The 13038-nt window shown below is 55.7% G+C and overlaps 2 protein-coding genes across 2 annotated transcripts in view; both read left to right on the forward strand.

Annotated features, from left to right (window-relative positions):
* The first annotated feature begins 925 nt into the window (after window positions 1-925).
* On the forward strand, window positions 926-8582 carry LOC119108244 (uncharacterized). The gene is made up of 9 exons (XM_037231824.1): window positions 926-1065; window positions 2239-2368; window positions 3333-4418; window positions 4970-5071; window positions 5634-5819; window positions 7008-7188; window positions 7229-7465; window positions 7934-8037; window positions 8481-8582. The coding sequence occupies exons 2-9, from the start codon at window positions 2318-2320 to the stop codon at window positions 8580-8582; spliced, it is 2049 nt and encodes a 682-aa protein (XP_037087719.1). The 5' UTR covers window positions 926-1065; window positions 2239-2317.
* Window positions 8583-9445: 863 nt separating this feature from the next.
* The window catches only part of LOC119108245 (glycerophosphocholine cholinephosphodiesterase ENPP6), a 31726-nt gene continuing 28133 nt past the window's right edge, over window positions 9446-13038 (forward strand). Inside the window, exon 1 of the mRNA XM_037231825.1 lies at window positions 9446-9469. Coding sequence (XP_037087720.1) covers window positions 9446-9469 — 24 coding nt within the window. The remainder of the gene's footprint in view (window positions 9470-13038) is intronic.

The following is a 13038-nucleotide window of genomic DNA, read 5'->3' on the forward strand; positions in this document are numbered from 1 at the left end:
TATAAATTATGATCTGTTGTTGAACTAGAATTTGATCCTGGATGCTGATGCCAAAAACATATAACTGAACATACTGCTTCTAAGGCAAATAACTAAACACATTTTTACCTTCTATCACTATAAACAGCCATGAAAGTAATAAGTGGGATAGGAAGGTTTTACACTTACTATGCCACACAGTTACCTCAACACCCTGGACATGCAGCCAAAGCAGTACTAAAATATAAGATCACTCATCCTCTCCTTGCCCATGATGTGCCATTCTGCTACTTACCTAATCAACCAGGGTAACATAAAGTTGCTACTAAGCATATAAACAAGTTTATTTGTACAATTATAATTCTTATCTGAACTGGAATTGGACTTGATCTGAGCTTCGATGCCAAAAATATAACTGGGAACGCCGTTTTTAATGCAAATAGCTAACCAAGCCCTTCTTCTACCACTTCACAGCTACGAAACTGACAGGAGGATGGGAAGGTGTATATTTAATGTGGCACGCAGTTACCTCGGCGGTCAAGGCATGCAGCAAAAACCCTAAAATATAAAATTACTTACCTCCTCCTTGCCAACGTGTCAATTTTCTACTACTAAAGTAATCGATCAGGGCAACATACAAGGCTTTTTTTACAAGACCTTCTTTCACCCCGCTTTTGTCATCGTTGCGTCATTTTACATGTTTCCAAGAAGTATGAAATAGAAGTCTTTCAATGAAATATTTAAGGATATGTTGTGCATAAATCGTGTGAGATAACTAGAAGCACAAATTTTATATCTAAATCGGCTACCCCTTGATCACATGCTATCACTTAAACCTTTCCAAAGGGTTTTGAACCCCATGGATGTAGGTTATCTACAAATATGACGTTATGGTGGCGATGAGCTGGAGGGTTGGTGGTTGCTTTCAGTCGATAGGCGTTAAAAATACCTTTGTTGAGTAGGGGGTGCGGTGGGTCACAATTAAATGGGAGTCCGAAACTGGGCTTATTCTTAGTTGATGCTGTTATCGAAAACGACCATTCCACAAATCAGTAGAGAGCGAAAAGAATGCGTCAGCTTTTCAAGGTCAGAAAGGTGATTCTATGATCAGTTCTCAGCGTTGCTGAAAACTACATGCAAGAATGAACTGTGGTAATGTGTTTTCTTAATGCTGTATGGTACTCTCCGATGATTAAGCTTTTGGCAAGCATTGTAAGCAAAATGTTTTGGATTATTTATCAAATATTAAACCGGAGTCAAGGCACTTATCCTGTACAATATACCCATGTTACCCATGTTCAGTATACCCATATTACCCATGTTCAGTAACCATATCTGTTATACTAGGTGGAATACTGCAACAGAAATGTTATTCTTTGGCTCATTGTTTGTGTGAAGGTTATTGTTTTTGAGGTTTTATAGTAATATATTTACATACTTAGTAGTTATATTTATGCCCATAAATTCTTCCTTTGATCATGTGTACAAAATTTAGGTCTGTGAAAGTATGAGTAAATACAATACCTTTGACATTAAATGTATCAGGAATAAGTTCAGTTCCACTGGTGCCTAGAGCTTAAACATTACAGAACCCTTCACAAAAGTCCACAGCTAAGTAGGGACATAGTCATGCAATTATGCAATTATTTTGCACACTCATCATGTGGCCACTCACCAAAGCCACCAAAAAATTTATTAGCTCTATTGTGACACATTTTCTAAGAATCAATCTGTGAACTTGAATCTTATTAACCAGGCAGGCATGCACATGGATCCCAGGAGTGGGTCCAGGTTCTCTAGCATTCCATGTGTACAGGATTCTGCTAGTTTTTTTCCCCATACTCTAGGCTTATGTTCATACTGAGGAACAGGTGTCAGGTAATATTTCAGTACTAAGATGATATTGTGGACTGTTCACATTCCACAGGCATGATGATGCAGCTAGAAACATTCTGTGTGGCATTAAAAGGACAATAAAAAACATTTTGCAACAGCTGCAAACCAAACCTGCTGCAAACCAAAACAGCTGCAAACCAAAACAGCATTCTGTATGAGTTTTAAGGGTGTACCAGTGGTACCTCCCATTCAAGAGTGCATTTTTTAAGGAGGCCAACCTCTGTAAGGAGATCTTTTTTTGGAAAGTTGTTACATGCAACTTGGGATTAAGGTTCATATCAGTGGTAGGTTGGAGGGCAGTGGCAGTAGCCAGTTGTGCATTCGACTGCCAACTGTTATATCATACTGTATTTGGGGCTGCAGGTGAGACTGGCAATGTGACAGCTACTGCCTGCCCTTGGGGAGTGGGCACTATCCAGGGAAAGGGAAAAAGCCTGGAAGCATGAAGAAACTACATAAAATACAGTCTATGGATCAAAGGCTTCAGTTCCAGGTAAGCTGTGAATGTGGTTTCCTAGAGCTCATACTTGCTTACCATTCCCTTTGAAAACAATAATTAGGCTGTGTTTGACCTGGTTGTTACGTCAGTTGTCAACTGCCAGTATTGTATGATTGTAATGCATGCTTGTGATGTGTGTGCCTGCTATCATTGCTACTTAGTGATTTGGCCTTATGTCAGATACAGGTGCCATAAAAGGGAATGTTCCAAGTTTTAGAATATTAAAGCAAGTATCACATATGATGAAATAATCACACTGATAACTATTGGTATACTTTTAAGTTGAAAAGACTGCTCTAGACAACACAAATTCTCTATTTAGTGACTGTCCTCCTCAATATGTCTTTGATCGATAAGGTACCTTGCACACCATTGATTGAGAGGGCCAGTGGACAGCTGCTGGCTGACAAATGCCAGATTTAAACAATTCAATAATGATGTGTTCTTGGCCTTAGTGCCTGCATGCTTGACAGAATGGCAGGATTTGAATGATGTTTTTATAGCATTATGGATACATGGTGGCATTGAAAAAGTCATCAACATGTGTACACACCCTTACATACGTGCAGTTCAGAAACTGAAGGGATTCAGGTCTCGAGAAAGGTAGGGCTGTGTACTGAACTCAATGATTTTCAAGCGGGCTATTTCAGTACAAACCCCCATGCAGATGTTGAATACTGTCGTTAAGGATTTGTCTCTTGCATAGAAAGTGTCATATAATTTCCTTGCCTTCCTCTGTTTATTATGATTTAGTGACATCAAGTGGTGATGGGATTTGCATTTGGTAGTAGGGCAGTAAAGTTTATTGGGTAAGCCACTGATCAGTTACGTTTTTTTAGCACAAAATGGCCAAAGAAGCCCACCTGCTTTCTGATAAATGCTCGTCATCGATAAGGTCAAGCTCAGGATATCACCTATAAAGACAGATCACTGATGATACGTTACATTCTTGTTGCAGTGCTATGCAGATACCGCCCTCAAATCGGGGGATGGTAACATCTGTCTCAAGATCGAATACAGTCACGATAAACCGTATGCACTTGTTCGGAAAACACGTGACAATTCAACGCTGGAGCCCTTGCCAGCTCAAGAAGAAGCCTGGAAAAGACATCTACCTTCATCATGTGATGAGTATAGGCCCGTCTCGACAGCCCACATCCAAAACGGACATCTAGAAGAACGGGACCATGAACACGAAAAGTTGTGGACTGCGGAGAAAAACAACGGTGTTTCCATGAAGCCTCCCATTGGATGTTGCGTGACCGCGCCGGCAGAAAACGCCAATAGTCTGGCTTATGTCTCACCAAACGCCAGTGGGCCGGACATTCAGCCACTGAACGACACTGGTGTGGGTACGGCCACGGAGCACGCCACTGATGTGGACACGGCCGTACAGAATGGCGACGGGGCGGACATGACAGCATCGAAAGAAAACTCCGCAGACGCGCTAGCGCGTCACGCGCGAGCACCGGATGTACCTACATCGAACGGACATCGTCCGGTTACAATACCGCAGAAGGAAAACGTTTCGGCTGTGCCGACGTTAAACGCGAGCGGTCACTGCGTGGCCCCGTGGGGCCAGAATGGGCAGGGTGTTGTGACGTCGGACAGTGCAGATTTCATGTGGGCAGGCTCAGACGAATACGACCCATTGTCTGCGGCTGAGAGGGGTTTAGAGTCTTTAAAAGCATCGCAAAACAAAATTCAGCCGTCCGAAACGGACAAAACGAGTGGTAGCTGCGCCCCAGCATTGCAAAAACAAACAGAATCAGATGTGATTACACACAGTGAGAACGACGCATATCAAACTGTTCCGAATGGAAGCACACATCTGATGAGCACTGATCAGAGTGGGTCACCTCAAAGCGGAAGCATGGCCGTCAACCAATGGCAGGCAAGCAGCGAACCTGCGACAGCCACTGCCGGTGAAAGCCGACCGTTGGCTGAGGCCGGCCAGGAGGCGCCGCGGTTGCGAGACGAGGGATCCGGCCGCGCGACCCTGAGAAGCGGAGTCCGCCACTGGGCGGCGGACCCGCGGCGACATGTCGGCGACAGGCGTCCCCGCCGGGCAAACGTCAGTTGGAAGCCAGGTCAGTCCAGCTCGTCTGTGGCATTCAGGTGCTGGTATTGCGCCGTGCTGGCTGTTAATGCGGGCCTCGTGAAACTGTGCAAACGGGACAGACTTGGGTTTGCGTATACCACAGGTGCGGGCTATTCGAAACATTGTTAGAAACGTACGTCCGTTTCTGGAGATACCAATGGAGTGCCGCTGGAATGACTTCGATGCATAGTCATATCGGCGTAAAGTTGTCCTGACCTCGCTCACGCATTCACGTGTAGTCATCCGAGGGGGGGGGGGGGGAGAGACCTCCCGGTCGCATTAACATGTCTCTCTGGGAAACAGGTCTCGTACTAGACGGAGTATGGAGCGAACCCTTATTTCGCATGCCCATAGGTTAAGCGATCAACATATCGCACGTTTCTATGCTTGAAAAAGACCATTACGCAAGAGGCTGCCGCCAGCGTACCAGCTACATGCCGCCCCCTTCCCCGATGGCCGTTGAGTAGCGGTGATCTGACGTGACCGTGTTCCAGCCGTCAGCGACCGGATGTGGACGAGCGGTGTGTGGCGGCGGCGGCGGCGGCGGCGACCCAGGCCAGACCGGGGGCGGCGAACTGCGGCCGCTCACCTCCGCGGTCAGTAAGGCTCGCCGGCCCGGTCCGCAGACAGGCGCGGTTGTGTTCGCTTTTAAGACGGAGGACCGCAAATGGTCCGCGAACGAGACGACTTGACAGCGAGCCACAGTGGACTGTTTGTTGTACGCCATGCTGCCATGGGCCCGCGCATGCTGCACAGTTGGGCGTAGGCTCGCGCTGACAGCATGGCGGCGGATGTTTATGCCGTGAACGAGGCGAAACAGCACAAACAGGCAAACAAGCAGACCTAGTAGGACTGCGATGCCGCAGAGGGGGTTATGCACACACTGCTCAATAGTTATCGTAGTTGGCCGAAGGCTCGTCACGATCCTGCTGTAAGTTACAAGCGTAAAAGCGTCCTGAAAGCATTCGACGTTAGCTGCCCTGTCAGTATCAGTAGAGAACTAATGTGGTGGTTGTCAGCTGTTAGTTAAGGAAAACGTCCTCGAACGGAATGGCATTGTCTAACGCGGAACTAGGACTGATCGCGGTGTTTTGCCCCGTAATGGCCGGCCAACTCATTCTTTCCGCGTCGTCTCAGTATGTGCCCCGTCATTTTCAGGCCCCCGGCTCGCCGTCATCAGAGCAGCTTCCCGCACCTTTTGGGCCGACAGCCTCCGAACCTACCCCGGCCCGGGCTGGGCACGCGTCGTCGCCGCCCGACTCGGAGGATCTGCGGCTGATTGTGGACCGGCTGAAGATGAAGCTGGAGCAGCAGATGAAGGCCAAGCTTGGGCTGGAGGAAGAGGTCAGCGGCTTGAGGCGGCGAGCGGCTGAGAAGGCATCCGTATGCTCGCCGGGGGCATGTGGTGCCGCTTCCCGTGAACGGGCGAAGGTGACACCATGGGGCCGGAACGCATCCTTAGAGGAGCAGTCCCAGTCCATCCCAGTCCTCAGTCCCAGTCCCCAGTCCCAGTCCCAGTCCCAGTCCCAGTCTCAGTCCTTGTCCCAGTCCCAGTGTTTTGTCTCAGCCCCAGTCCCAGTCCCAGTCTCAGTCGGTGCCTGGCCGGCCTGCGGAGGAACCGGCGCGCCGCCAGCCAATGAAACCGCCAGCGGGACGCACCCCGTGATGCCCATCGCGCCGGCCGATTGCCCACCGCCAGCCAGGAGTACTAGCCAGCACCCTCCGGCTCGGGCGCCAGCCACCGGGTCGCCGGGCGTGCCTCGGCCCCCGGCGCCACCGCGGCCGCCGGAGCGCCGCCTGGAAGCCACCCTGCAGCGGCGCACGGCCGAGCGGGACGCGGCGCTCCGCTGGCGGCGGCGCTGCCCGGGCGCTCGCGGCGCGCGGTCGTGAAGCCGCCGAGGTCGGCGCCCGGCTAGAGAAGGCGCGCGCCGACCTGGACCGGGCGAGGGCGGGGCGCGCCGCGGCCGGCGGAGGCGCGCGGCTGACCGAGGCGCGGGCCGAGCTCGGTGCGCTGAAGGCCGACCGGAGTCGGTGGGCGGCAAGCGCGGCCAAAGGGGCCGCTGAGCTGGCGCGGGCCAGGGTGGAGTTGGACGCGCTGCGAGCCGACGGCGAGGGTCCGAGCGCAGGCTGGAGGAGAGGGACGCCAAGATCGCAGAGCTCCTCCGCGAGCTCGCCTCGGCTCAGACGGCCGCCTCGCCCGCCGCCGCTCGGTCGCCGCACGGCGAACAGGTTACCTCCGCGCGGCAGACGGCGGTCCCCTATCCTCGCCGAGCGTCAGCTCATCGTCTGACGCTGGGCGGGCTGCACGACCGACCGCCGCGGCGTCGGCACCCAGCCCCGGCTGGGACGCGGGGACGTCGGTGAGCGGGCCGCTCGGTCCAGAGGCGGCTGGTGTCGGCCAGGCCTCGGAAGCCGGAGCGCCAAGCCCAGGCTCGATCCCGGCGGCGGATGCGGCGAGCAGCTCCACCTGGGGTGAAACGGAGGGCGAGGTCGACTCAGGTTCGCAGGATGCCTCGACGTGGCTGCGTGCAGAACGGGGTGTCGCCTATCGGAAATGATCCGACCCAGTACTACCTGGCTGAAGCGCCGCAGTCAGCCGGGCAGTTGGAGGACGATGAGGCGGACGACCGTCGTGCACAGGTGCTCAGCGACTCTGACGACGATTGGCGGACAGCAGGAGGAGGAGACGGCGCCGAGGCCGCCGCCGTCCACAGTTTGTCGACGATGCCGCTCTCTGTACTGCACCGAAACAGCCACCCGCCACACCACCCTGCAGAAGATCCCGGAGCTGGACGAGCTCTCGTCCGACTGGGAGACGGACAGTTCGGACGAGCAGTCGGCGGGCGAGCTGCGCGCGCTCATCGCGCGCCTGGAGGCGGAACGGTGCGCCGCCGAGGTGCGCGCCGGCGAGCTGGACGAGGTGGCCACGCGGCTCGACACCGAGCTCACAGTTGTCATCATCGAGTGCGAGGAGACGCGCCGACGCGCCGGCGACGCCGAGCAGCGGGCGCGCCGCGCCGCCGACGCCGGTGCCCGGCTGGCGGCCGAGAACGCTGAGCTGCGCCGCGGCCTGGCGCGGGCCGAGCTCGACCGGGCGGCGGCTGAGGCGGCGGCGGCGCCGCGGCGACCGGAGACGGCTGCCGCCGACGTCGGCCGGCTGGAGGCACGCCTCCAGGGTCGCGGAGGAGAGCGGCGTGCGGCCGCCCTGGCGCTGACGGAGACGACGCTGGCCGAGCTGCGGGCCTCGGCGGCCGTAGTGCAGCGGCTGGAGGAGCAGCTCGCCGCCCTACAGCCGGAGGGCAGTCGGCCCCTCGCCGCCGGACCCGCCCGTCCAGCATCATGCCGTCAGAGCAGGCGCGGAGAAGGCGGCGGGCGGACTGGGGCGGTCCGAGCCGCAGCCGGGCCGAGCCCGGCGCCGAGATCCGCCTCTTCTCGCTATTCGCCGTCCCGCCCGCCAGCTCCCGAGCGGCCGCCGGCCGACGCAGAGGGTCTTTTGGCGGTGCATGTGCCGTTAGCCAGCCCCTGTCACCGTCGCTTCCTACTGACCGACCACTGCAGGGAGGTGCGGCTTCGAACCGGGTGAGATCACACCGGAGCCAGCACTGGTGCAGGCGTATCGTAATGTTGATGCGACAGGTCAGGCGCTGGCCGAATGCCCGGCGGGCCGCGGCGACGTTTATCACATCCCATCCAGACCCTGCATTGGCGGAAAGTTCAGACGCCCTCTCCATTTGCGTTGCTTCTCAGGTCCGTGAGCGGAAGGAAGCAACACCCACTGCCTGTGATCTAGCGATCTGCTCTGAGTCCTCGGATGAACCGTCGGCATCCTGTATATCTGCTCTCCCGATATTAGAGTCGCTTCCTGAATGGGACAAGTCCTCGGCCCAACGGATGACAAAGCTAGCCAGTGCTGTCATCCGGACATCTTGCGGCGAGTCGGCGTCTCCTCCGCCGACTGACGGTGGCCGCGTGTCGCTGCTGCCACCCGCCGTGCGACACCGCCAGCTCCTCTCTGACCAAGACCCGCTCGAGCCCTCCGCCAGCGAGATCTTCGACTTCGACGAGCTTCGGTTCCGACCGCGAGCCGACCGTGGCAGCCGTGGTTGAGCCTCCCTGTCACAGCGACTCCGCCGCCGGCGTTTGACGGCGTCCGTCGCCATTTACGGCGGCGGCTTGGCGGCTGCTGACCCCCGGTCTGTGCGGCTCTGGGCGGCGGCCGCGCCCGCGGCAGCGCCGCACCAGGTGGTCGCGCTGACCGCGGCGTTGGAGACGGCTCGCCGCCAGCTGGCCGCCGAGCGCGCGCGCCGGCCCGAGTCGTCCAGCCAGCGGATCGCGCGCTACACCGAGCTGGAGGTGCGCCGCCTGCAGGACGAGGCCGAGCGGCTGCGCGCCGAGGTGGACGCGCTGCGCCGCGGCCTGCTGGCCGAGCGCGGCTGGGTGCCCGAGGCCGAGCTGGAGCGAGCGCAGCGCGAGAGCGAGACGCTGCGCCGGCGGCTTGACGAGCTGGCGCTGCGCAGCGCGACCGGGAGGAGGCGCTGCGCCGTCCGCCGGAGGGCGAGGAGGCACGACGACAGGTGGAGGCGCTGGCGGATTGTGTGGCTGCGATGGAGGAGTCGTTTCACAAAGATGGTTCGTCGCACGGACGTCCTGCCGAGCCAGGGGCGCCGCATGGGCCCAGTGGCGCCCCACTGATATCTGTTGACACGAGCGTGGTGTTGCACCGTGTACATGGCTCATTGTCGGTTCGCTCAGTCGAGCTGGATTAGTCACAAAGAGGGAATGGAGTCTCACGAATACGCCCGGACGTCTCAGCGAGCCGCCGGAGACCTTCGTACCGCCCTGCATGGCTGGATGCGACGGTGGCCGCGTCCGACTCGGTAGAGGCGAATCGGCGCTGAACTCGGCTTGCGTGCGAGAGAAACTGTGATCAGTATTAGTTGCACCGCCGGAAGGCGGCGCGGAGGGCAGACATGGAAACGGAGGCGTTCCGGCCAGTACGGAGCTCAAGCACTGGACGCCGTCGTTGACCCCGGAGGAGATGGAGACGTCTCCCGCGCTGGTACTTCAAATGTCCACTGCCGTCGGGAAAAGGCTGTGACCCGGCACAGTGTCTTGGTGAGGTGCCACCAGCGACTGGGGAAAGGCTCGACACCTCTCCTCCCCACCACTCAACCCCGGATGTCCCCCACCAAAACGCTGACGCCTTTGTCGTAACCGTAGTTGCCAGCCTTACGTTACCAATGTTGCCAGCCGCAGCCAGCTTCCTAGCGAGACCCTGGACCGGCCTGCGTTGGCGCCGGCGTGTCAGCACCGGTCGGTTTCGACCACACCCAGAGTCGCGCGGTCCTGGCCGGTCCTCAGTCTGCAAGGTCAGCACGCGAATGCGGCCGGCCCCGGCGCCACTGGTCGAGCGAGGAGCACGCTCGGCGGGCGGCAGTGGCAGCACGCGGCGCGGGCGGCGCCGTCCAGTCTGGCCCGCCCCGGCGCCGCACACTCTCCGCCGCGGCACTCCAGGTAAGCCAGGCCTTCTCCTTGTTCCTTTGTGTTTGTCCCACTTGATGGTTAGTGTATTGCATGAGGTCCCGCGCACTCTGGCCGTTTTCCAAGCGCATGTACGGACTTTGAACAAAGGCTGGACGTTCTAAGGTAGCATCAGCTTTTTTAATGTAGCTGAAACACATCACAATGACGATGTATATGCCATGCAGCTTATCGAAGTCGCAGACAGGTGTATGGGCAAACACAACTGATATATCTGTATAGCTATATAAACGCACATTCATCTGCGATTTCATCTACTCTCACTCAACGGCCGGCCGTCCGCGGCCAGGCCGCCAGCTGCTGCTGCGGGCAGTACACCCTATTACGCGGCGTCGCCAGGTGACGCGGTGAAGCAGTTCTCCCCCTCCCTCAGGGGAGGGAACCGCTTCAGGCCTCCTTTGATCCTGTTCCGGTCGCCTCCCCGCCCTGTCCGATTCTGGTGGTGGCTCTCCCTTTGTTGGTGCCGAGATGGGGCGTAGCCATGGTAATGCTGGCCGCATTCATTGTTGAATAGTGCCGATATATTTGCTAGCTTTTCCCACTGCTGCTTCTGGTTGCCCGAGCCTGTTACCCTCTCCCCGCGGCAGTTTGCTTCACCTTCGCCTTCTTAGGGAGCCTCAGAAGTCGGAGGCCCTATGTAGTTGGAAACTAAGCAACCCAGAGCCATGTGGGAAAATGGTATTCGAAAGCTCTCACCGAACTGCATCAGATGGGTGTGACTGAACAATGACGAACGTGACCTCGTGGCAGTTCAAGCCAGGCCACGAGTCTAATAAGAGCTTGGTAGACTCATCGTGTTATCTCAAGAAATAAGCATGCTTTGACGATCTGGAATACGGCGTTGAATAGCTTTGGCGAGAATCTGCCAGCTAGGCGCTACTGAATACAACACGTGTGACCTTTGATGTGTCGTGCCAGGCCGAGGAGGTCAAGGCAATTGTTGAATTGACGCGCCCGGTCACATCAGGAAATGTACAACCTGCAGCAATAAAGAGAAAAAATCGTATAAGAGCTCTTTCAAAGCTGTTGAACATTTGTCATTCAGGTTTAAATGGTATGATCCTTTTTTCTTTTTCTTGTTGGTGGGCCAATGCAAGGCCTTTTTTCCCTCGACGGACTTAAAGTCACCTCCGAGGGGGGGGGGGATTTACTTCCGGCACAAGGCCAGGCAACGATTCCGTTAAACCAACTTATGCTGTCCGGCGCAAAGCAAGAGAGAGGGTATTATGAAGTGACGTTACGTCAACCTGGCTCAGTTTTGTTCAGCAAGATTATAGCAAGTAAAGCAGACCGCAGCAGTATGTTTATTTCATCACGACACAACACGCATTCAGTACGTTTGAACGACAATGAGCCTCCTCACCGGCCCTTCCACCAGACTCCTCAGGTGCCGCGAGGCCTGCGTGGGGTGTCCGTGTCAGCGATGGCCTTGGCTCAGCTGACTTGTCGGCGACTTGTGCGATGAAAGGATGCCGGCCCGCTTCGTCGCATCAACGGGGAGATCAGTCGCGGGCTCCGCTGTCCGGCACGACCTTGTAGTGCCGTGTGATGTTATTGGGTCCTGGAAAGTCCTAACTAGGAAAAACCGTGACTCCTAGCCAAGCGGGAAAAACCTGCCATCTTTGCCAAATTATGCAGGAAAAAACCCTTTATTCAAATGAAAATGTCTAATCCTGTACTGTGCAAAAACTCAAAGAGGAGCACGAGCAAATCAGGATAAGAATCACTGAGGAGAGAATGGGGGTTGAATGGAAGCCGATAAGCGTTGATGTAATTGATGAGCGATTGTCTTTTGTGTGATCCCCGAGCGGTAAATCCGGTCACAAATGTGAAAGTTTGGCCTAGTCTGAGTAACCTGGATACCCGGGGATTGCGATAGCGTACGGAGCCGCTGTAATGACTTAGAGTGATGTAGATAAGGAATCTAGGAAACTGGTTTGTACTGCATTCTGCGAGAAGTCAGCGATATTTGTCACTTCATAGTAGAATGTCATCGACATGACCACAAGAAAGAGGTCATAGATAATGAATGGTCGAAGTCGCGAGCTTTAAGTTTTCGCGTGTGTAAAAAATTAAACCCGGCCACGCAGAATTTCAGGGACGTACTCAAAAGTCCTCAGAATTCATTTCGGAAAAAACTCCTCCAAGCCCCCACCATGTAGGATGACCGTTAATGTTGGCTCATTGCCCCTGCTGGTGCCGACGGTTGCCTTTTTTCGCTGATCCCTGTTTATTCTGTCCTTGGTCCGGGTAAGTCCTGCAGGCATTCACAGACGGCGATGAATCAGTGTTGTTTGTCAAGGGCTGTCGTCGATAGCAGCGACGCCGACACGGGACTAGATGGAACCAACTGCGATGAACTAACCCAGCATGAGTTATGTGTTGAAACTAAGCGATCTCTGGTATGCTAGGAAGCTTTAGTTAGACGTAAATGCCAGGCAGAACTCCTAACTGGCACCTGAAACACTAAAAGTCGGCAAAGTCTTGGAAAGCTCTCGCAATGTGAGAAAAGCAGTTTAAGCCTTTCTTACCTGTATCCATATTGTGGCCTCGGACCTGATTGTGGGGGGGGGGGGGGGGGGGGCAGCTGAGATCAGTGACCTTGATACAGTCTGGACGTCCCAGATGAACGGGGCAGATACAACTTAGGGCCCGAGAGGCTAAACCAAACAGCGCGAAGGCCAGCACCCATCCTTCGATGCCTGGCTTTACCGTCCGAAGCGAGTTTTTAGTACGGATGGAATAACCACTCAGCCTGCACTGTCCTCGTCACTGTACTGGCGTACAACACACACCGGTGCTTACACAACCTGCCGGCCAGTGACTACCCCGGTCTCCGGTCGTCATATGTCACACGGTCCTGAGAAAGACCATTTGACGCAGCCGCGTCGCTTGTCGGTGTTACGCCGAACACGCACACGATACCACGTGACCGTGGGCCAGGCATCGAACGGTCACCACAGGGGTGCACGCCCGACATCTGCCCGTCGCCCCACGACGGTGCGGCAAGCAGCTAGCGGTC

This window comes from Pollicipes pollicipes, unplaced genomic scaffold (assembly GCF_011947565.3).
Source record: "Pollicipes pollicipes isolate AB1234 unplaced genomic scaffold, Ppol_2.1 Scaffold_6686;HRSCAF=7923_pilon_pilon_pilon, whole genome shotgun sequence".
Taxonomy (NCBI): Eukaryota; Metazoa; Arthropoda; class Thecostraca; order Pollicipedomorpha; family Pollicipedidae; genus Pollicipes; species Pollicipes pollicipes.